This window comes from Lactuca virosa, chromosome 8 (genome assembly GCF_052849685.1).
Source record: "Lactuca virosa cultivar CGN04683 chromosome 8, Lactuca_virosa_CGN04683_v6, whole genome shotgun sequence".
Lineage (NCBI taxonomy): Eukaryota > Viridiplantae > Streptophyta > Magnoliopsida > Asterales > Asteraceae > Lactuca > Lactuca virosa.
In genome coordinates, this window is record NC_136433.1 from 111,992,528 (window position 1) to 112,018,238 (window position 25,711).

Consider the following 25,711-nt stretch of genomic DNA (forward strand, 5'->3'; position numbering starts at 1 on the left):
GTCCTTGATAAAATGATATCTAAGTGCAATATCCTTAGTCTTAGAGTGTTGCACAGGATTATGACAGATCTTTATTGCACTTTCTGAGTCACAATAGAGAGGAATCTTCTTCATACTCAGCCCATAATCTCTTAGTTGACTTTGAATCCATATGACTTGAGAGGTACAAGATGCTGCTGCTATATACTCAGCTTCGGCTGTCGAAAGTGACACACAGGTTTGCTTCTTGGACTGCCAGCTAACTAGTTTTCCGTCAAGAAATTTGCATCCACCTGTAGTGCTCTTTCGGTCCAGACCACATCCTCCAAGATCAGCATCAGAAAAAGCTTGAATGAAGAATCCAGATTTAGCAGGATACCAGAGACCGAGAGATGAGGTTCGCTTCAGGTAACGGAAAATATTTTTCATCGCCACCATGTGAGGTTCTCTTGGATTAGCTTGAAACCTGACACAATAACAAACAGAAAACATAATGTCTGGTCTACTAGCTGTTAGATACATAAGGGACCCTATCATTTGTCGATATAGTGTTATGTCAACGGCAGGTTTTTCCAGAGAAGGTGTTAACTTAGTGCCAAACGCCATAGGAACCTTCACTTTTGAGTCTCCTGTCATGCCAAATTTTGTTAGCAGGTTCTTTGTATACGCCTCCTGGTTGATAAAGATACCTTCTGGGCCCTGTCTAATATTCAAACTAAGGAAAAAATTAATCGGACCCATTGCGCTCATTTCAAATTTAGTCTCCATCAACTTCCTGAATTCAGCCGTTAAGCTGGGATTCGTGGAGCCGAAGATGATGTCATCGACATAAATTTGAACTATCATTAGATGTTCGCCTTCTTTCTTTCGGAAGAAGGTTGGGTCAACCGAACCTTGCTTAAATTTCGACATTTTCAGAAAGCGAGTTAAAGTTTCATACCAGGCTCTCGGTGCTTGCTTCAAACCATATACTGCTTTATCCAGCACATAGCAATGATCAGGGAATTTCTCGTTCACGAACCCGGGAGGTTGCTCAACATACACTGTTTCTTCTAGTTCTCCATTCAAGAAATTGCATTTGACATCCATTTTGAAAACTTCGAAGTTTTTATGAGCAGCATATGCCAGGAAGACTCTAACTGATTCCAACCTAGCTACTGGAGCGAAGGTCTCCTCATAATTTATCCCTTTCTCTTGGCAATATCCTTTAACCACCAACCGAGCCTTGTTTCTAATGACGTTCCCCCCTTTGTCCAATTTATTCCTGAATACCCATTTCCATCCAACCACTGAAGCATCCTTTGGTGTGGGAATCAGCCTCCAAACTCGATTTCTTTCGAACTCATGAAGCTCATCTTGCATTGCTTGAACCCAATCAGAATGATCAAGTGCAGCATTAACTGTTTTGGTTCGACTTTGGAGACAAACGAATTAAACATACAGAATTCAACTTTAGAGAATAATGCAGTTTGTTTCGCTTTCAATTGAGAACGAGTGAGAACTTTCTCAGATGATTCACCAATGATTTGTGCTTTGGGATGATCCTTGGTCCATTTCACTAATGGAGGATAATTTGGGTCATATGCTGGATCCAACTCTGCATTTACTTCCTCTTCAAGTTCTGATTGATCACCTTCGTCAGTTGTTGTTTCTTTCTCCCCCTCGACTGGCGAAGTGTAACCCGTGTCAGGATCAAAGTTGTCACCCTTTGTGGAAGTCGGACTCTCCCCCTCGATTGGACTATTATGGGGTGGGTTTGGAGCTGTATGGTCACCCTCACCTGGACCTTTATGAGTTGGGGATGGAATAGGATTCTCCCCCTCGAAAGACATTTCGGTTGTCTTTGGTGCTGATGAACTCCCCCCCTTGAACATTGAGCCGTTGTTTGGAGAGTCAGTTGAGGGTTGACCACCTTTAGTTTTAGGAGGTTCACTTTCCATTTCTTTGGCAGCTTCATCTATGATCCTTTTGAGATTATCAATTTTGTTATCTGCTGCTTTCGCCTCTGAGTGTGCCGCTTTCTCTGGTTCATCAAATAACCGAATGTACTCTTCAAACAAGTTGGATATTGGAACCGAGACCTGTCCAGATTTAGGAAATATTTCACCTAAGTCACTTTCACTCCTTTGAATTTTCTTCATGTAATTATCGTCAAAGGTGACATAATATGTTTCTTCAATTCGTTTGGAGCGTTTGTTCAACACCCTGTATGCTTTTGAAGTGAGTGAATAACCAAGAAAAATTCCTTCATCTGCTTTGACGTCAAACTTGTTTCGGTTCTCCTTTGAATTAAAGATGAAACACCTTGAACCGAACACGTGGAAAAGTTTGACGTTGGGCTTTCGATTGTTTAAGATCTCATTTGGAGTGATTGAGAATCTTTTGTTGAGCAAAGATCGGTTCTGAGTGTAGCACGCGGCTGCAACTGCATCAGCCCAAAAGTATAGTGGAAGAGAGGCGAAGCTGAGCATAGTTCTGGCTGCTTCACACAATGAACGGTTTCGTCTTTTGTCAATCCCATTCTATTGTGGAGTATAGGGGGCTGAAAAGTTGTGAGATATCCCTTTGTTTGCCAGAAAATCCTCAAAATTTTTATTCTTGAATTCCAGCCCATTGTCGCTTATGATATTCCTCACTGTCTTTCGCAGCTGTACTTCCACTTGCTTGATGAACGTCTTCAGCTTGGGAGTTGCATCTGATTTCTGTTTAAGAAAGAAAACCCAGGTGAAGCGAGAAAAATCATCAACTATGACAAGAATGAACTTACTACCACCGAAGCTTTCGATAGCTGAAGGTCCACATAAGTAAATGTGCAGCAGTTCAAGAGCTTCAACGATCTTCGTATTGATGCGTGTAGGATGGCTCTTTCTGCTTTGTTTGCCCATTTCACACGCTGCACATAGATGTTCCTTGTCAAACTTAAGAAGAGGAAGGCCTCGAACATGATCACCAAGAACCAACTTATTAATGTCTTTGAAGTTCAGGTGCGATAGCCGTCGATGCCACAACCAGCTTTCATCAGTGTTCGCTTTTGATAGCAGACATATAGCTGGTTCTCCTCGAATTGGGTTGAGATTTAAAGGATACATCTCTCCCTTGCGTTCAGACTTCAATAAAACCTTTTTGGATTGTTTCTCGATTATCTCTGATCCCTCATCATCAAATGAAACTTTTAAGCCTGTTCCCACAACTAATTGTGACACACTGATGAGGTTATGCTGCAATCCTTCCACATGCGCTACTTTGCGAATCGAGAAATCTCCGTTGGTTATCATCCCATATCCTTTGATTATTCCATACGAGTTATTTCCATACTTCACACATCCACCATCCTTGAGGGACCGAAACTCCCTCAGCTCTTCCTTCCTTCCTGTCATGTGACGCGAGCAGTCACTGTCTATATACCATTCATCATCGAACTGCTCGTCACTGATTACCTGCAAATTCAGGCAGATTTAGGAACCCAAAGTTTCTTGGGTCCTTGTGAGTCTTTTACAGAAATAGGAATTGCAGTAGAAACATCAACCAGATATCTTCGTTTTACTAGAGTGGTTTGATCTTTTCTTTTGATGGTATACACCTTGATTTTAGTTTTATCTTCTTTAAGTTTTGGTGTATTAGATTGTGTGTTGTTAGATGGTTTTGGTGTTTTCTTTTGAATCCTAGGGTTAGCTGACTTTTTCTTATTATGGAACTCAGAATCAAGCTTTCCTTTGCCTTTGATATACTTTATTGAATTTAATTTGCTTTGTGAGTTGGAAGGACCGAAACTAGACTTAGGACCGAAACTTGTCTTAGGACCGAAAGTAGGCTTTTGGTTGTTAGGACCGAAAGTAGGCTTTTGGTTGTTGGGACCGAAAGTAGGCTTTTGGTTGTTAGCCTTGACGTTTGGACCGAAACTTGACTTTCGGTTCGGCGTGCTAGTTTTGGGACCGAAAGTAGATGTTCGGTTCTGAGATTTGGAATAGTAGGAATCTGGGCTGAAGTTTTCTTTTCCATTTGGCTTTTCCTTTCCTTTATCAGTGGATTCTTTCTTAGGAGATACGTAGTTGGGATTTTGAGATTGCCAATGACGTTTTCGCTCATTCAGATTCTTCATGTATCTTTGATTTCTTAAGCGTTTCTGTTCAGCTAACTCCTTCTGCGATTTGTGGATATTGAAGCTAGCCTTTGACTTCTCTTTTTGAGTTTCGGTTGTCCTTGTTGGAACTATCGGTTCTTTCTTTGGTTCTTCAGGGATTTCTTTAGTTCCACTTGTGCTAGGTTTGTCGAAACTCGAGGGTTTGTTGATGGGTTCAGCAACATATCTTCCTTTAACCCTCAATGAAGTTTGATCAGATAAGCCTATGGTTTCATCTGCGTTGTCAATGGGGGCTGACCAGAAGTAATCGTCACACCCTTCCGCATTGTCTTTGTCGACCAGGATTTTCAACTCTGCTGTTTGTTTTGTAGTGACTCCTGTAACTGCATAGACCTGATTCGGCACTGTTTGAACTTTTTGATAGACCATAGCTTTTTCTTTGAGTTTCTGTGGCTTTTCTTTTGACAGGCGAGCGAATTCAACTGAATTTTCAGATATGAGGGGTTTCTCATTCTTGGTTTCGCTTTTCATAAACTCAGAGCAATCAACAACGTCTTCCACTGAGATTTCGCTCATCTCACTTTCCTCATCAAATTCAGACGTATTTTCTAAGTTCATTTTATTTTCAGAAATTAATTTGGCGTTTGAAGAGTCAAAAGATTGAATAGTTTCAGACTTTATTTTTAACCTATCATTTTCATCTAAAAGATTTTTGAGCATACATTTATGTTCCTTAGAGTCAATGAAGGTCTCTATCTTGTCCAGTCCGATTTTGTAAGACATGGATGTCTCTTCTGAAGACACTATTGATTCACACTCAGCGATGACCTCATCCTCCTTAAATTTAAGGAAGGGCAAGATCATCTTGTGAATCTTCTTCCCTATCTCACAACTTAGATGCAATTGAGTAATATTAGTATATAAGCGCTTAGCAATCAGACAAAAAACATTCCTTTGTTTTGAAAACTTTAAATTGTCTCTTTGCAAATAAATACTTTCATCCCTAGCTCTATTTAATTCCGCCTCCTTCAGCTCAATCCACATCCTTCTCTCCTCACTTTTTGAAGACACCCTGTTGAGTTGGTCAGTTAGGTTAGAATTCGCTAAGCGAGTTTGCATGAGACTACCACTTAAGTTAGAAAATTTAAATTTTAATTCTTTTAGTTCTTCTTCATAATCTATTACTGGAACTTTAAGTGATTCAAGGATGGATTGTACCTTTTTGATCAGCCGATCACAGTCGTTGATCTTTTCACTTACAAGCTTGGTTGCAAAACATTTGTCCTCATTCAGGTTCGGTTCCTCACTTGCACTTTCGGTTGAGGCGCCAGCTGTGACCATCAAACATCTTCCAGCCGAACCTACATCCTTTGCCACATAAGCTCTTCCATGAGTGGGCTTTCTCACCTCTTCATCTTCAGAATCGGTTGACCAAACTTCAACGCCACCGAACTCATCTTCATCTGCATTCTCCTGCACAATTAAGGCATTCATAGAACTGTTAGTCGCCTTCTTTTTCTTGATCTCTTCCAACTTGCGCATGTAGTACACCTCATCATCTTCACCATCTCTTTTCTCAGCCATTTTCATCAGCATGCAATCTTTGGCAAAGTGGTTCTTGCCGTGACAGTAATTGCAGTCGAATCCAGAGTCTCCTGCAAGCTTGCTCTCCTTCTTGTCTTCATCCTTTTGAGAAGAGATCTTCGCTTCATCCTTCACCTTCTCAGAACTATAACTTCCCTGCCAGTTTCGGTTCTTGTTGACATGGAATTTTCTTCGTGCAAACTTCTTTGGATTGGTGACCATCATAGCATACTTCTCGCTTGTAAGGTCACACTCAGACATATCAGACTCTTCTTCTTCTTCTGCAACGCTTTTTCCTTTTGAGACAAGGGCCAGCGATCCCACACCAGAAACTACCTTCGCTTCTTTGGTTACTACACTTTCATGGGACTTGAGTATTCCCACAAGTTTCGCTAGTGAGTAAGTTTTAAACTGTTCATGCGCTTTCACGGTTGAAACCACAGCCATCCATTCTGGTCTCAGACCGTTCATGAAGGTCACCTTATGCTCGATCAAATTTCTTTCTATTCCATGCTTGATCATCTTACTTAGGAGATGATTGAACCGATCGAAAGTTTGTATGAGTTTTTCTTCTGGTTTCTGTTCGAAAACTCCAAATTCTGACAGCAGCAAGGTCTGAATGGAGTGTTCTAGATCTTCATCGGTTGAATAAAGTTCTTTCAACCTATCCCATATTTCTTTTGCCGTCGTGCATGAGCCAACCAACCGAAAAGTGTCAAATTGCAAGGCGAATCTGATCATTCTCATGGCCTTCACGTTACACAACAATTTGTCTTTCTCATCCTGTGGCATCTTCTCTATATCCGCCACCAGCTTGTTATATTCCTTTTGGGACTTAACTGTCGTGTTCGATCCTGAGTGAACAAACGGCCCAAGTCTGATAGCTTCCCAAATGAGATAGCCATTGTCTTCAGATCCAACCACGTAATCTTCAAAGTGATGCGCCCATACTTCATAGTCTTGAGTGTAAAGAATGGGAATTCTGGTAGTGGATCCAATGCTGTTTGAGATGTTGATGGGATTTGTTTGCCAATCTTCGTGAGACATGGTGAGCTGCTAGAATCAAACCTGTAAACTTGAGATTAGGGTTTTATCTGAAACAGAGTTACCGTCGATATGAAGAAGACGGCTTCTATTTATACGATAAAAGCGGAAACCCTAAAGAATTCTGAATACAGAAGGAATGTGTATTGATCACACAGTCTCCTGCTCTGATACCAATTGTTAGAACAAAGTTTAATTAGGATCGTTAGATTCTATGCAGGCAAACAATTAAGAACGTAATTATGAACACGAGAATGGTTTTGAATATGTCGTATGATTAAAACTTCAACACCTCAGAAGAGCTCGATTAAGAACTTCGACTGTAGAGGTGTTTAGGGTTACAAAACAATAAACGTAATAATCAACAGCATCTAATGCGTACATGTATGCATATTTATAGTATAACCCTACTAGATAATTACAGATGGACAGGCCCAATCCGGATACAAAACATAAGCCCATGACGCAACACAATTAAACTCAACAGTCTTGTCATTGACTGGGAAATGAAATTCTCGGACTGGAGGGACATACAGTCTGTCTTTGTTGAACCGGGGTGAGGAATCCATTGCGGTAGGATATCCATTTGACCAACCCCAATTGTATGTATTCTCCACGGTTCCATTATTTACCAAATTTTCAATAGCTTCACTTTCATTGAATAATTTTTCGATTAAGAGATTTAAGCGTACAATTTCACTCTGAGCTAAATCTCTCTGGTTCAAAGCTATTTCTAATTGTGTTTCACTCAACATTCTTGCATCTTTCTCTAACTCTAAGTCCTTTTCTAACATAGCCATTTTGAGTCTTTTGTTATCCAGTCGTCCTCTCACATGGAACATCTCTTGGGACGCAATGTTCTTCTCATCTAAGGCTTTGTTATAGTCTGTAAGGACGGCAACACACGTGTCATTAAGATCATCTATGTAAGGTTGACAGTCATGCATGCTATAGTTTAGAGTTTGGATCATGAGTTTTACCTGTTCGACGATGCTTAGAGTTCCATCCTTTGCCATGTAGCAGTAGTTCTTGTCCAGCTTTGTAGACCCATCATCATCCGCAGTTGCCAGCATGCAGATTTTCCCTTTTCCTTTGACACTGCTGATGGCTTCCTCTTCGTCTCCGGATGACCAAACTTGATGGTCTCTTTTGACATGGGCGACGTATCCCCTTGCCTTTTCCTTATCTTCCAACTCTTGAGCCATTCTAAGGTAGAATGCTTTGTCTTTTACTACATTGGCCTTAAAATCTCTTGCAAAATGATTCTCTTTGTTGCATTTGTGGCAAATTACAACATCAGTCTTGTCTTCTGAGGTAGTACCGGAGTCAGTGGTTTGAGTGGACCGCGGTGCTTCCTTCGGTTGAGTATTTTGAGATTGTGGTGGTAGATAAGAACTTTTGGGATATCGAGGATGGTTATTCTGCGGGTTGAAGCTACAATTGAATGGAGGTTTGTTGAACTGTTGATTCTTGCGGAAGGAGGGAGGTGGTAGACGGTTGAACTGTTGGCTAACCAGAGCAATAGCCTTCTGAAATTCTTCTTCATCGTCATACTCTGAGTCAGCTTCGTATAACTGCGGTGGAGTGTCATACGAGGGAGAGTAAGATTGATTATGTGGAGCTTGTGCTATGAGAGCAAGTGGTCCTCCGAAGTCAGCACAGTCTTTGAGTACGGTGGATTCTTGTGCTTGCAGTTCTCCATAGAGCTTGTAGAGTGACAAAGAATGAATCTTTCTATCGCCTTGAACTATCATCTTAGCCGTAGTCCAATGTCTTCCCAAACCATTAAGAAACTGAAGATTTGTTTCATGGTTACTGCGGATGGTGCCCGCATTGGATAACTTGGTGACTATCAGGTTGAACCTTTTGAAGGAGTCTTCCAAGCTTTCGCCAATATGAGTTTTGAAGTTGTTGAACTCATTGAGTGCGGTAGTAAGCTTCTTGTCTTGTGCTTGTTCTGATCCTTCGTATAAATTCTTGAGAACTTCCCAGATCTCTTTTGCTGATTTACAATTTATGATAATATCGAAGTTGTCAGGAGCAACTCCATAGGAGATTTCATAAAAAGCAACATCATCATTTTCTATTTTATCGAGATCATCTTTGGTGGGACGGTTCATGACTGGTTGACCTCCTCCTAGTCTGGTTGTAGCGTCGTCAGTTTGGACTGGTGTAAGGACTGGGACATGTGGTCCTTCTTCTACGGATCGCCATACATCTCTACCAAGTCTCCTTAAGTATCTTTCCATTCTTTGGGACCAGTGATGATATTCATTTGCTACCAGTATTGGGGCTCGATTAGAACTACCAACACTGTTGGAAACATTCAGAGATAACGATTGTGCCATATTTTTTTGAAGTTTTTTTTTGTTTTAAGAAATGAGCTTCAGTGGTATAGAAGGCCCTTTGAAAATCAGAGTTCTGTTTTCAAAAAGCAACCACTATGGCTCTGATACCAATTGTTGAGAGAAAAACTTTGAGACACACTTGAACAAACGTTAGAACAAGTATATTGCGGAATAGTTAATCTCGAAGGATCTAAAAGCTCAAAAATAATATTAATAAGTTACGGTTAGATAGTTAGAGAGTAAGTTACGGAAAAGTAAAGAAATGAAATGACAACAATTGTTATATCAAGAATACACATAAGTTGATTCATAACGAGGAATGCATTCAAGCCAAGTTAATAAGTGAGATCAAACTTAGTGATTAAGTCACAAAAGACTTGCTCCGAAGAGAGATTGTAATCAGTTATATTCTAGTAAGATTTGTGAGTAAGAAGAGATGAGTAATTAGATAGAGAGATAGAAAAGATAACTTCAGAGATGTGTATTCAGAATGATAGATCCGTAATGAATACAAGAGAATGAGGTCTATTTATAGAGACTCAAGGAGTTACATTAGATTCAATCTCTAAGAGTAGCCATGCAAGGCATACTGGACAATAGAGAGAATTATAGTAAGACAAAATAAACTAAGTAACAAAGAGTGACTGCGGTTGGCTTTGATGACTTCGGATGCTGAAGAGGGAGCTTGACTGCGGTAGCTGAAGTTCAAGAGGGTCACTTTTCATGATTCAACAAATCTCTCAGTGTATAGTAGCTTCGTATTAACACCTGTGATACAAATAAGCTTGAGTGGGTCAGGTTGGGAAACCTGGTGAGTACATAGGGTTTTCAACCCACAGTAATATAATTTTTATGTTTAAACATCAAACAATCAACCCAATTACCCATCCCCATTATCTTATTTATTCTTAAGAATCTACCCTAAGAATCAACAATTCCTCGTTCATTCATTCATAAGGATTATCCTAAGGAATCGGCACGAAGTCCATCATTGCCATGGTTTACTCAACAGGCACTACGTATCATAGTTGCCAGGGTTTAGGCACTAAGTCTGCATAGTCGCCAGGGTTTAAGCACCAAGTCTGCATGATCGCCAGGGTTTAGGCACTAAGTCTGCATAGTCACCAGGGTTTAGGCACCAAGTCTGCATTGCCAGGGTTTAGGCACTAAGTTTGCATAGTCTCCAGGGTTTAGGCACCAAGTTTGCATGATCGCCAGAGTTTAGGCACTAAGTTTGCATAGTCGCCAGGGTTTAGGCACCAAGTCTGCATGATCGCCATGGTTTAGGCACTAAGTCTGCATAGTCGCCAGGGTTTATACAACAAGCACTAAGTCCATAGTCGCCAGGGTTCAAGCACTATGCACAGACAGGGGCCAGACATGGAACACCGGAGGGCAGGATCATTTTGGCATATAACACTTCTGAAATCCAGCAACCCAAGCGGCCCTCCAAACCAGATTCCCCGTACCGCGAGTGGTTAAAAAGATATTATAACGACACTTATATAACCCATAATAATATCCCAAATATTTATTATAAAGTCCTAATAACATTACTATATTGAAACATAAGCTATACTAAAGTTAGGTTAGGCGTAGCTCACTTACAGCGGGTTTTTCTCAAAACCGGGCTTCGCTGGAGCAACGTTCCCGAGCCGAAAGGCTCTTCTTCTCGGAGCCGTCCGGCGCTCCGGGGCTTCCGCCTCGTGCTAGGGAGGTTCCCTAGGCCTTTGGGGGGGGGGGGGGGGGGGTTCGGGGCTAGAGAGAGGGAAGTGATGGGAGGTGTGAGGAATGAAGAGGGCTTCATCTCTTATTTATAGGGGGTTGGAGGCAAACTCACGTCGTGAGTTTTAAGATGCTCACGTCGTGAGCCAGCTGCATACAGCCAGGCACAGCCTGGTGCTGACACGTGGCATCGCACACAGGGTGGAAATCAGCCGATTTTCAAAAATTCATAACTTTCGCATACGAGCTTCGTTTTCGACGTTCTTTATATCCACGCGTAGGTAAAAATAAGATCTACAACTCTCTTCTTGACTCCGTCAGCTAATTCTCGACCGATCTTAAATTTAACATTACGAAGGGATTACATTGTTAAATGTCCGCGTAAAATTCGTAACTTCTACATACGGACTCCGTTTTCGTTTGTATTTTTATCGTTGAGTTCCTATTAATGAGATATTCAACTCTCATTTAGGTCGCGTAGGCCAAAAACCGCTCGATCTAAAATTCGAGTTTTGGGCCGTGCACTACTATGCCAAATCTTAGAAAAATCACAACTTCCTCATACGAAGTCAGATTTGGGCGTTCTTTTTATGGAAGCTCTCGGTTTAACATATTCTACGACTTTCATTTAGATTACTAAGGCCAAAAATTCCTCTATCGTAAATTCACTATTTTACGTTTACCGGTGCCGTGCCGGTTTTGCCGCGAAACTTCGACGGGCCATAACTTCTTCGTTATAACTCGGATTTCGGCGTTCTTTATATGTACGGAATCCTTGTAACATATGCTAGAACTTTTATTAAGACTATTCCTTCTAAATAATCTTCCATCAAAAACTCATTTTTGATGCTCATTGTCTCTAAATTGACTCGCCTGGATCTACGGGCGTTACAATTATCTCCCCCTTAGGATGATTGCGTCCCGGAATCATCAACGAAACATGGCTGTATAATGACTCCATACGTTATCTTTTCATCCTAGGTAATAACCGTAACTTCTATGTTGCTTCGAATATACGTATATATAAAATATGTATAAAATATGAATATACGTATATTTACTTTGTACATATATGCGTTACATGATATGTATATATATATTTTTTTGAAATTATTTTAACGAAAGTTCTTACATATATATATATATATATATATATATATATATATATATATATATATATATATATATATATATATATATATATATATATATATATATATATAGAGAGAGAGAGAGAGAGAGAGAGAGAGAGAGAAAGATAGGTTCAGGTGTTTAAAGTAATTATTGTATTATTGTATGCATAAATGTGGACCAATCATTTTAAAAACCTAGATAGGGGTAAAATTGTAATCTTTGCTTTTAATTAATTTTGATAATTAATTATTCAAATCATAAACCCTTTAATTTAGGCAAAATCGTTTACATTTACCGCTTTAAAACCCTAGACAGAAAACATCGACCTTTAACAATCAAGCAGCTCTCGACTGCTTCTCTCCCGGTTACGGCATAGTGTGTGAAGGGAAGAGAGGTGGGTGGTGCAATCGACGGGATGAAGAGGCGGCAGTTGGTTCGAAGGAAGCAGTTATCGATCGGTGCCCTACCCCTCTAATCAGTCGAAGACGCTGACGGTAAGGGAAACAAAGGAACAGGGCATGTCGACGGAGCTTCTGTGATAGTTAGGAAATCGCGAGGAGGTGCGGAGGGAAGAAGCATCGGGACAGCACCGATCCAGGGGACGTTCGATTGTTGTGTTTGACAGGAAGAAGAAAAGACGAGAAAGAGAGGGGCAGACGCTCTTCTCCGGTGACTCTCTTATCGATCGGTGCCCTACACCACTGTGTATTCCATTACAACAAAATCGATTAGGCAGGGACAAGCAAAATCAGCGACGACAGTAGGCGGCTCTGCCACTTCTTCCTTTTTTTTTTTGGTGAGGTGAGAACGAGAGACAAGGAGGTCGATGGGTACATGTTTCTTTCTTCTTCTTCTTATTTTGACTGATTTACTATAAACCAATGAAGTTTAATCTTCAAATGGGTTTTTTTAATTTGATTTGATTTCAATATATAGAATGGATGTTTGGGTTGATTGTTTAACAAAAATCAAAGAAATTTTGGATGTGTTTAGGTTTATTGTCTAATTCTTTCAAGGTGTAATATTTTTGGTGAATTGGGAATTTGTTCTGATTGTTTAATTTTTACAGTAAATTGAAAGTTGTTTTGATGCACACCAAGCGCTCGCTAAAATGCTTCAACTGAATGGTATTTCTTCGTTTTTAGTATTCTATCAGAAAAGAATGTTTTTTATGATAATCATGAACATATTCTGTTAGAATGCCCCGGATTAATATAATTATTGGTAAATGAATTCCAATTCTATCAGAATGGAATCACGAATTCCAATTATGTTGGAATGGAATATGGATATTTTCTCACTAATTTATTCAATTGATTTGTTTCCACAGAAGCTGATGCTTGAAGAATGGACCACGAAATTTGAACGATGCCTCTTAGCAACATTATTCTTTTAGAATGTATTAGTGTCTTTGTTAGATTTTGATGTTTTTTTTTCCCGATTTGAAAGTTTTTAGTTTTATTCTTTAACAATAAATGTAATTCTTAGCAATTTTTACATGTATTCTATAAGAAATAATATAATTTTTGTTTTAATTCTTCAATTGCTGGTTCGAGAATTTGTTATTCCACAAGAAATTTTTAAAGTCATGATCAAGAAATATGTTCAAGAATATTTTTATTATTTTATGGTTCTAGAATATTATTATTTTTGAACATACTCAAACATATTCTGTCAGAATGTCCGAATTAAAAACATTATAATTCGTAAAATCGGATTTTTAAAATTAATAGAATCTATTATCCCTTAAAATATGCAAATTTCCTTTATTAAATCTATATCAATTGACTAAAATACCCTTCTAGTTAAATTTGATGGTATTTATCAATTATATTTAATTCAATAATATGTATTAATCACTTTCATAAAATAAGTAAAATGATTGGACCACATTTATGCATACAATAACACAATAATTACTTCAAATATAATAACCTAAGCATATATATATATATATATATATATATATATATATATATATATATAAGAAAAGTGAATATACCCTTAAGGGTATATAAGATTAGGTACCTATTAATTAAAACTACGTAGTTTTGATTACTGATATAATTTTCTAAAAAAAAAAACTATTTCAATAACATAATCCGATATTTGGTGATTCATAATTGGAGGAGGTTTTCTGAACTTATTAGCCTTATCAATCGTGGCTATGAACCCTTTAACCCTCCAAAACAAATACCATGAGGAGCTCCATTTTCATCATACCCACTTGTTATAAGCGATGATCGAACCCAAAATACTTCGTCTCTTCCGGCGGTAGCCTTCACCGACATTCACACACTGTGCAGCCCTCGTCGTACCTACTCGAAGCCCTTCCATGTCCACTTTCTACTTTGCCTGTCGTATTAAGCCGACCATACCGATTCAAACCCACCCACCCAGCGAGACGAGGCAGGCAGCCCCCCCAGCCTCCGGTCCGTCGCAACAAGGCATCTAAGCGACGGCATACTTCACTTCTTCTCGATTTCAGGTTATTCCTTTTCCAATACAAGCAAAATATTTATTATGTGATGTGGTTGTTTTTATTGGAATAGGGCTTTGCAATATTTTCAATCCGAAACCCTACATTTGAGATTTGTTACCCAAAAACTAGGCTCATTTTCCTTGAGAATTCCCATGCTAAGTATGAATTTCCCTTTCATTTTTCTAATGCTCTATAGGTGTATGACAAAATGCCTAACATAGACTACTCAATGATACATGGGACATAGTTCTTTCTGTAGACAACATAGACCAGGTTGGAGAGTTTGCCAAAAAAATAACCTAAAGCTTAATATATATGGGACTCGTATCTTTAATGCACCTGTTGTAAGTTCAACAAACCCTTTTCTACATTCTTCTTCATTTTCCATAAATTCAAGACTTTTTTTCAGGCTCTTGGTGTCCCTGTTTATAGGCTGCTGATTCTGTTTTAGTATGCTTGTCGAAAGGGCTTGGTGCACAGTTGGATTTGTTATTGTTGGGACAAAGAGCTTCATTGCTAGGTTATATAATATTATAGTATATTTTGTTATAGTTCTTGAAAATTGACAAAATTTGGTTAATAGTTTCTTTTTAAGTTAAAAGCTTAAATCTTTTATTGATATAGCGAAGAATTTTGCAAAAAACTTTGGGTGGTGGAATGAGACAGGTGGGAATCTTGTGTGCTGCTACTCTTGTTGCTTTACAAGAAAATGTTGGAAAGCTTGGAAATGATCACAAGAATGCCAAGACTTTAGCCGGTAATGCTCCACTTCTAAAATGGTTTTTATGTAAATATTTCTTCTCTTTGATTAAGTTCTTAACACCCAAATCGTGTTTTTTTTTTGTAGAGGGGCTAAATAAAATCAAGGGGCTCAAAGTGGATGTAGCTTCTGTGGAGACAAATATTGTAAGTATACCAATTGCTCTTTTTATAATTCCTTTAATGGCTAAGATTTTAATTTGGTTTTGAGCAGGTTTATGTTGAAATATTAGAGGGTTCAAATATTACAAGATTTAAGTTGGGTAAAATAATGTAGGAACATGCCAACATGGTATAATTTTGATGTCGGATAGCTCATCCCGGTGCTATTGAGATTCTTTGCTGGAGAACTGGTGGGAATACTTGAATAATTGGAAGAATTGTAGGAACATTTGAAAAAATTTGGGTGGTTGTATAGTGAATTGACCATGTATATTTTAACAGAAAATGTATAGAACAGAAGTATTATTTTTTTGAAGTAAACTAAAATAGCAACCCACTTTTCATATTTATCCGAAGTATCAATGTACTTATCATTTTTAATAAAAATTGACAATTAAGATTCTTTGCTTTTGATTGTATTGTATATGTAACTTGAACTTCCCTATGCTTAAGTTCTTGAGGATTACAACCGTCTTTGGGACAGGGACAAAATCGTCCAACAAGGTGAAAAACCATCAAACTTATTTGTAGATTAATACAACACTAACTAAAATGATAGCCTACTTTCATTTTTTACCCAAAATGATAGCCTACATTCATTCTTAACCCAAAATTGTAGAAAAAGTTCGTTTTTAACCAAAATTTGTAGAAAGGTTTCGTTTTTAACCCAAAATGACAGAAAAATTGCGTTTTTAACTCAAAATGACAAAAAGTTTTGTTTTTAACTCAAAATTGCAGAAAAGTTTCATTTTTAACCCAAAATGACATAAAAGTTTTGTTTTTAACCCAAATGTGCAGAAAATTTACGTTTTTAACCCAAAATGACAGAAAAGTTTCGTTTTTAACCCAAAATGACAAAAAGTTTTGTTTTTAACCCAAAATTGCAGAAAAGTTTCATTTTTAACCCAAAATGACATAAAAGTTTTGTTTTTAACCCAAATGTGCAGAAAAGTACCATTATACTTCCGTTTTTTTTTTCACAAAAATACTATTATACTTCCGTTTTTTTCACAAAATACCCTCAAAATTTCGTTTTTTCACAAAAATACCTTTGTACTTTCGTTTTTTCACAAAATACCCTCAAATTTTCGTTTTTTTCACAAAAATACCATTATACTTCCGTTTTTTCACAAAATACCCTCAAATTTTCATTTTTTCACAAAATACTCTCAAAATTTCATTTTTTCACAAAAATACCTTTGTACTTTTGTTTTTTCACAAAATACCCTCAAAATTTCATTTTTTCACAAAAATACCATTATACTTCCGTTTTTTCACAAAATACCCTCAAATTTTCATTTTTCACAAAATACCCTCAAAATTTTGTTTTTTCACAAAAATACCTTTGTACTTTCGTTTTTTCACAAAATACCCTCAAAATTTCGTTTTTTCACAAAAATATCTTCGTACTTACGTTTTTTTCACAAAATACCCTCATATTTTTGTTTTTTCACAAAAATACCTTTGTACTTCCATTTTTTCACAAAATACCCTCATATTTTCATTTTTTCACAAAAATACCATTATACTTCCGTTTTTTTTCACAAAATACCCTCAAATTTTCGATTTTTCACATAAATACCTTTGTACTTATGTTTTTTTTTCTCAAAATACCCTCGTAATTTCGTGTGAAACATATAGTGGCAACCAAATTTCAATTACAATCACACAAATTATGAACAATCAACAAATTTCATTCGAAAACATTAAAATTGTTATGAAGCATCAATAAATTCTAGATTATTCATACATCGTTTGTGTCTAAAACATCAAAAAGGTGCAGTTAACCAAGAAAAAATGTCATGAAACATCTACTTTTTCTTTTTTCTCTCAGAAACAACACATCTCATCATTATGTCTCTTGCAACGATTCATCCGCCTAATACATGAAAAAAATTAAAAAAATTATTAATATAACTATTATAGTTCTCAATCATGAAAATTAAATTATTATTATAATTACCTTTCTTTTTGAACAACTAGTAGCATAATGACCTAATCCTTGACAGTAAGAGCATGTTCGTTTTTTGGGGGCTTCTAAAGAAGACTTGATTCTACTTGCAAGTTTAAGACGCGTTTTTGTAGTAGTTGGGCCAAGAGGATCACAGACAGATAACTGTGGCATCATATCTACTTGCGAAACTCCCATACAAGAACTTTGAGATGCATTCTCCAAAGACACAGATGTCTTTCGGTTTGCTTGATCATCTAAAAGACGTATCAATATCGTATTGAGTTTTTGTATCTCCGACGGAGAGTCCCTTGATTGTTCAATTAGTTTAGTAAAATTTGAATGGACACAAAATAATGTGTAGGCACTAACTCCATTTTCATTATTTATTTCTCCGAGTCCGATACTAACACTACCCAGTTTGTACCTAACATCAAGGGTCCATTGCGCCAATATTTTTTTATCAACATCCAATTGCCCAACTCTATATGTGCTTTCTTCTGTAGTTTTTATTAGAGTCTCGTGAGTCAAATTGGTAATAGCTTCAGTCCATTCTTTTTTAAAAGTATCAAACATTTTTCTAGTATAACGTTGATCTCCTTTTGCTTCGATTGGATGCACTGAAGAAAGAACCGACCTTGAGTTCATAGTCTTGAAGTCTTCATCTTCTTCGGCATCCCTTCGTGACTCAACTGCTTTGTCGTATTGTACAACGAATTCATTCAACATGGTCATTTGAGTTAACAAATCCATCAAAAAATGAATTGATACTCTCACTTCGTCCGGTTGTGGTCATACCAACAAAGAAAATATCCTTCAAGAAAGGTTTAGACCAATGTATACGTTGGTTATACATGTCACTAAGCCAACAATTGCTTTCCAGTTTATACTTAATACACATTGTGACATCCCCAATTTCACGACCAGAAAAGACCGATTTAATTTATGCTTTTAAAATAATTTCAGAGTAATCATTTGATTAAAAGTGTTGCGGAATTTGTTCCCAGAAAAATATGATAAATATGTTATCAAATCATTTCCGAAGAAATGTATTTTATTCACTTAAACCATTGGGATGTCATTGTCAATACAAAAACATAAGCATAAACAAAACCAACATTCATTTACACTAGTGATCTACTTCTCTTTTAATCTCTCAGTGTAAAGCAACTTCATATCGATACCTGTGATACAATTAAACTGAGCGGGTCAGGATTGGGAGCCTGGTGAGCATATAGGGTTTTCAACCCACAATAAATAATAAACTTATTAAGTTCTCAATCAACAATAAATTTATTAATTCCATCAACCAAAATAACCCTAATTACCCATTCCCATTATCTTTACTTTACGTCCCTAAAACAACTATCATAAGGGACCTAGCCTAAGGATTATCACTAGGGGCGACAACATTGTTTTGGGAGTTCCTCAGCAAGTTATGTCAAATAAAACAAACATCGGGGTGACAACATTGCTTTCCCTCAGCAAGTTATGTCAAACAAGACATCCTAACATAAAACAACCAACAAGGTGACAACATTGCTTTCCTTCAGCAATTTATGTCAAATAGGCACGAAGTCACATCGTCGCCATGTGCTAGTCCATAGCTCTTATTCATCGATGGTATTTCCCACGGGAGTTTCCCCCCCCCCCCCTTGCAATACATGTCAATGGGTTTTCCATACAGCTGATGAACATACTTAAGGGGTTTCCCCAGCCTTACATGCCCTAAAGGCACTCATGATGGGAATAGAGTACATCGAATGAACACTTAAGTCCATTAACACCTACAGGTTACGAGCCAGCTAGTGTTCCACAGACCGTCAAAATAGTCCATGGTTGTCATCCATACTTTGCTGAATGACGGGGGTCAACGTTGGGTAAGGGCTTTTCTCATATTGCACCACTCACGCCAACATTTGGGTAAAAGCTTTTCCCATATTTCACCACTCACTCTCAACTCATGATCTATATCACTAACTCATGAAGCTCGTCCAATCACTTCATAAAAGAACAAAGACTCCAAAGCTCTTCCAAATAAAAGTATAGGGAAAATACTGATAAAGTACTCCCGTACGCTCCCGTACCCCGACACGTAATAGTGTCAAAAGGAAGAACTAATGGATGAACACATAGTTCAAAAATACCTAATGAACATATAGTTCAAACATACGTACCGATTACAAGTCTACTAACGTTCCACTGGGCTATCTAAAATAGTCTGTGGCCGTTGTCTATACTCTGCTAGATGACTAGATCATCTTAAACATCGATACCTCTTATCACTTTTATTTCATCACACATCATCTAATTCATCTACCCATGTTTTACCCAACATATTTGTAGATAAAAATATATATACAGTTTAAAACTTGTATAAAACATCAATTCAACAGTCACCTCAAATAAACAATTAATATATTTACACATAGCACGTATTTTAAGGTAAATACTTCATATCTATGTGTAAGGTGAAAGTGACTATACACTCACATGATTTAATGAAAATCGGGCAGCAATTCGTTTCCTAAAACGATCGTTTCAAATAAAACCGGGAGTTTTATTGAGAAACCGGGCTCTGCGAGGGGTCGGGCTTCGAAACCGAAAAGATAAATTTTTCGGGCCTTCGGGCACTCCGGGACGTGTTCCGAGCATTGGAAATGATCTCGGGGCATCGGGGGAAGTCAAAATACTAAAAATATTGATTTTGGAGTCAAAAATGGCAAAAGTCTAAAATTCCTCGGCAAGGCTCGCATGCCTTGTATTTATAGGGCGAGGATACGAGGTCGGCCGATCAAAAGGGCGAGTTAGCGAGGCAGGTGGCATCAGGAGGCGAGGGCACGTGGCTCGGACCGTAGGAAGACACGCGTCGGACACGTCTCGCATGCGAGGGCTCGCCACCGATGCACACGCGTCGGATGAATCAGCAAGGTCGGACACGGGGTAGCTCATGCGAAGGCCACGTGCGAAGCTCGGACAGGTGGAGGCTTCTAAGTGGTCCGGACTTCGGTCCAAAGGGGAAGAAGGGTGACGACTTCGAACCAATCAGCGGTTGCCACGCGAGGCTGCGGTCCAATCAGAAGATGCCACGTGGAGGCTGCATGCGAAGGGTGACATGGCCGAAGCCACCTATGCGAAATTTCTCGGTTTTCGCGCCAAAACTTCTAAAATCCATAACTTTCGCATACGAGCTCCGTTTTTGACGTTCTTTATATGCACGCGTAGGTAAAATTACGCTCTACAACTTTCGTTTAGACTTTGTCAGCTAATTTTGACTTTAATTTTTATATTATTATTTTTAACAGACCGGGACAGGAAATCCGTTAAAAATTCATAACTTCTTCATCCGACGTCCGTTTTCGTCAGACTTTTTACCGTTGTACTACAAATGACGAGACCTTCGATTCTTGTTTAGGCCGTGTTGGCTAAAAATCGCTCAATCTAAAATTCGAGTTTTTAGCTGTCTACTGCTAAGCTGAAACTTCGAAAAATCATAACTTCCTCATACGAAGTCAGATTTGGGCGTTCTTTTTATACCTACTCTCGGTTTAACGAACACTACGAGTTTCGTTTAGATCACTAAGGCTAAAAAGTAGTTTATCGAAAACTCACTTTTTACGACATTCGGCCCCGTGTCGGTTTGTCGCGAAACTTCGATAGGTCATAACTTCTTCGTTATAACTCGGATTTCGGCATTCTTTATATATCCGCAATCCTTGTCACGCCCACTACAAGTTTCTTAATAGATATTGGCTTTATCTAAAATTTAAATTTTTGACGCTCATTTTTATTCATAATTAATTAAACCCTAATAATTAAGCATAAAACACATAATTCACATAATATTCACATAATTCCTTTTCATTTCTTCTAAATGAGTTACAAAGGTTAACCTAGACCATTATGTCAATATGAATGCCTAGCCTAGAAAAACCGGCGTTACACACATATCTTCCCATGTTGCCTCAAGTTGTTCAATGGTGTCACTATTTACCCATTGTCTGTGCATCTCATGAAAATCACTGTAACGGGAAACATACGATCGAAGGTGCTCAGTTTCATGCTTCCTAATATGCCATGAACAAAAGCGATGTCGAGTCTTTGGAAACACTTTTTTTATTGCGTTGCCCATAGCTTTGTCTTGATCGGTAATAATCGCTTTCGGATACTTGCCAAACATACATTTGAGGAAATGTTCAAATAACCATTCAAATGTCTCTTCCTTTTCATTTTCAAGCAATGCTCCACCAAAACGTATTGACTGCCCATGATGATTCACCCCAGTAAAGGGAGCAAAAGGCATCTTGAATTTGTTAGTCATATAAGTGACATCAAACACAACAATATCTCTGAATTTTGTATATGCATCTCTTGATCTACCATCAGCCCAAAAGATATTTCTAGGATATCCATCATCAGGCAAATCCACGACAAAATACGGGTCACTGTCAACTAATGTTTTATCTTGAAAATGTTTTATAAGTCCATAGAACTCCTTTCCTCTATGTTGTTTTCGATGCTCAGATAAGACATCAACACATTGTTTTGAAGTTACATTAGCTACATTTGAGGTTTTCATTGTATTAATAGCCTTTTTAATTTGAGAAGGTTTCAACCATGCTTGACCAAATTGCACCATAAGAGATTTACTTTCTATTGAACGATGGAAATTGCTATGAGATCGATGCTTCATCAACTTCGTAGGTGTCATGGTCAAGTCGTGATTGTGTGTGTCATTAAACAAGTCCACCAACCACTTCCCATCCTCCTGTCTTGTTATTCGAAGCTTTGCTTGACTTCCGGTTCTAACATCTCTACGACGTTTTTTCTCATTTTCACTTGAATCATTTTTGTCCATCCGTTTGAAACCTTCTTTGTCGCATACATATATCTTCCGAAAAGGCTCAGTTGTTTTAGGATTTTTAATTGTGTCCTCTCTACGTATACCAAAGCCATGCAAAAAAGAATAATCATTATAAAATGTATAGGCATCATCGGGTGTATCAAAAACCTTTTCCAGTATCCTTTCATCATTAACATCATCTTCGTCAAATTCAATGTTCACTCTGAAATCATTAAGTTCTTCAGATTCATATGTTGCTTCCACAAAATCATTTGTGTCAACATGTTCATTTATATACGGTTCTATAGCCTGATCAGTTGCTTCGGTTTCAAACATCATTGTCTGCACAAAACCACATGTAAAAGACAATAAGAACTTGACCCTATTAATGCCATTCCAATAACTTTTTAGAGATGACCTAACTTTTTCATTATATCAAAAGCAATAAATTCTACTAAATTTGATCAAACAAAAGCAACATGAATAATAATAGAACATATAAAATAAAAATTCTGTTGATAAACAATCGGAACTAGAAAACATATGCAAAATTAATAATTGAAAGTGAAATCATTGGTGAATTGTGAAAAGTGTTATCACCTGTGAATTGAAACTTCTTGGCTGCAGCTACACTTTACGATTGCTATGATTTTTTACCTTTGAAATCGTTTTTTAACTGTATGTGATTTGAAATCGTTTTTTATGTGATTTGAAAACGTTTTTTAAGTCTCTGTGAATTGAGATCGATTTTTTTCTAACTCTCTGAATTGAAATCGATTTTTTCTTTGAATTAAAATAGCTTGAAATTCTGATATCTTTGAAATCGTTTTTGAGATCGTATGGAATTTTTTTGTGATCGTATGGATTTTTTTTTCGTTCATCGATCTCATGGAGTATGGAAGTAGCGCCGATTCATGGAACAAAAGAAACTGAGCAATTGAATTCGACGTGAATAAGAAAACACGTACTGAAATAGTTTTTTTTATTTTTTTTTTGGAAATTAAATCAGTAATCAAAACTACGTAGTTTTAATTAATGGGTACCTAATCTTATATGCCCTTAAGGGTATATTTACTTTTCTATATATATATATATATATATATATATATATATATATATATATATATATATATATATATATATATATATATATATATATAATTTGTGTGCCTTTTTAGTGTTTTTTGGTATGATTTAAGTCACTCAATTGGTGGTGTTTTCTGTTTAGTGGCCACTTAGTAATGGATGAATAAAAAACAAGTGAAGTGTGCATTTTGATTCGATACAAAATGATTACACTTTGAAATTGTGTTGAGCATTGTCTAATTACAAATGTTTATGATCTCTTAGCAAATCAAACCCAAAAAACCAAGAGGAGGAAGTGGAGTAAATCAAACCTACAAAACCAAGAGGTAGAAGTGGAAAAAGCAAATCAAAATGTCCTCGTTACTACTTTTTTGTACAACCAACTATATAGAAATAATTAAATCTTTCTGAAACTTTTAAATAAATTTTTTATTCTTATAATAAGATTATACACCCAAAAACCATCCTTTAAATAAAGGGTAAATTACACGGATGGTCCTTATGGTTTGGGGTAATCGGCGTGGTTGGTCCCTACAAAGAATTTTTAACTCGGACGGTTCCTATTTTACATTTTTGTAGCGTGTTTCGTCCCTATTAAACATAAAAAGACAGTCTTACCCTTTCATTTTAATATTCAGCTTTTTTATTATTTATTTTTTATTTAGAAAAGATATTTATAAAACAATTCATATGGGTCCCACCACCTAAAAATAACTTCTCTTACTTCCCTCTCTTGTTCGTTGTAATCCGCACCCTGTCGATCGTATCTTCACTTCCTCACCGTCGGGTCTGCCTTCCTCACCTACCTCACCGACGACTTAATTTTTCTCCCTCCCTTATCTTCATTGGCGAGCTGCATCTCATTCCTATACCTCTCGATCTCTCACTTATTCATTGATGTAAGTCATGGAACCCCAAAATAACCCATTTTGACCTAAATGTCGCTGCAAGCTTGTATCTCATGACGCCGTCGCCGCCGCCTGCCCCATCGTCAACGGAAAGCAACGTCCGTCGGCCTCCATTGCCAAGCTATTGTCCGTCGGCCTCTCTATATTTCTTTGGTGTACTTTGCCTTTCTCTATTTCGCCAGTGAAGAAACATCGATGGTTAATTTCCAAGAATCAAGTGTTGATTACAGGTTGCTTGATGATGTTGGTATTTACACACCAATTGTCAATGTTTATTCACTGATCTGGTTTTAGGTTGTGGTGCTGGCTTGAGATAAGTTCCCATTAGTTACAAAATCAGCTTTGTTTATGTTGTATATCCGATTAAAAATTAAGCTTCTGTGTGGTATCTGGTTTTCAGAGATCGTGCCTTCCCGATTGCCAAAAACAACTTCATCAAGTATGCAATATGGTGAATTTGGAGTAGATGTAATGAAATTCTAGGTGGGTTTTCTGCAAATCAGAATTTGGTGATGGTGGTTGGAGGAAATCCGGTTGAATCATAAATTGGTGGATGATAATATGTTTTATAGATTTGCAAATTTGGGTTTTGTGTGTGGGAATTAGAAATCGGAAAAGGGTATCATGTTTGATTTTTTAATTTTTTTGGTTTGAGATTTTATTTAGCTCGCCGGTGAAGAAGAAGGAGACCGTGAGGGGCGCTCCACTGTTGGTCGGATATGGGAGGGGATCATGGTTGTAATAATGTGGTTGTACATTTTCTTTAAGTGGTTGTACTTTAACTACCTATTATTAATTTTATTGTTTAAATATTTAATAAATTAAAAAAGAAATAACAAATTAATTAAAAAAGAAATAGTTGGGGGTAAAATAGTCTTTTTATGTATGATAGAAACCAAACGCGCAACAAAATTGTATAATAAGGATCGTCCGAGTTAAAAACTCTTTGTAGGGACCAACAATGTAGACTACCCCAAACCACAGGGACCATCCGTGTAATTTACCCTTAAATAAATAACGTAACATTCATTTGTTTCAAATCGTAAATCATAACGTCAAATCAAAAAACAACAGAAGTCTCAAAACAGTAATGAAAGAACCTTAAATTTAGAGAGATTTTACTTTTAGTAAAATATTGAACAAAATGGCAAAATAGTCAATAATGATAATTAGATGAAAATATGATGTTGTGATTTTTTAAATATAACAGCTAATTTTGGGATGTTTCTATTATCAGGATAGAGGGCCATAAATGGATCAAGTAAATGTATTGGGCTTCAAGGGAATAGTGTTTAGACCCTATTAGATGTTGATAATGTTGGATTAAGTGATTAAATCCCTCGAATTGTGCTTCGATGCAAAAGGGTAAAATAGGAAAAGTTATATATTTGATTAAGTTTACTTTTAGTCAAATATTGAACAAAAGGGAAAAATGGTCAATAATGAGAATAAGATGAAAATATGATGTTGTGATTTTTTAAATGTAACACCTAGTTTTCGGATGTTTCTATTATCAGGATAGCGGTCGTAAATAGATCGAGTAAAGGTCTTGGGCTACAAGGGAATATAGTTTAGACCCTATCAGATGTTGATAATGTTAGATTAAGTGATTAAATCCCTCGAAT

At 37.3% G+C, this 25,711-nt stretch overlaps 2 protein-coding genes across 12 annotated transcripts; one reads left to right on the forward strand and one right to left on the reverse strand.

The window, feature by feature from the left end:
* The first annotated feature begins 14,031 nt into the window (after positions 1-14,031).
* On the forward strand, positions 14,032-15,644 carry LOC145128418 (low-specificity L-threonine aldolase 1-like). 11 transcript variants are annotated; one of them, XM_079063216.1, is made up of 6 exons: positions 14,032-14,383; positions 14,574-14,721; positions 14,787-14,897; positions 15,007-15,134; positions 15,225-15,283; positions 15,351-15,644. In XM_079063216.1, the coding sequence occupies exons 3-6, from the start codon at positions 14,830-14,832 to the stop codon at positions 15,411-15,413; spliced, it is 318 nt and encodes a 105-aa protein (XP_078919342.1). In that variant the 5' UTR covers positions 14,032-14,383; positions 14,574-14,721; positions 14,787-14,829; the 3' UTR covers positions 15,414-15,644. The 11 variants fall into 11 exon arrangements, 6 of the variants coding, with proteins under 6 accessions (XP_078919342.1, XP_078919343.1, XP_078919341.1 ...); XM_079063217.1 differs by having other exon boundaries at positions 14,810-14,897; XR_013716885.1 differs by lacking the exon at positions 14,574-14,721 and having other exon boundaries at positions 15,002-15,134.
* A 5,524-nt stretch (positions 15,645-21,168) lies between these two features.
* On the reverse strand, positions 21,169-22,431 carry LOC145130729 (protein FAR1-RELATED SEQUENCE 5-like). Its single transcript, XM_079065502.1, has one exon. It carries the CDS (start codon positions 22,429-22,431, stop codon positions 21,169-21,171), a length of 1,263 nt encoding a protein of 420 aa, XP_078921628.1.
* Between the last annotated feature and the right edge of the window lie 3,280 nt (positions 22,432-25,711).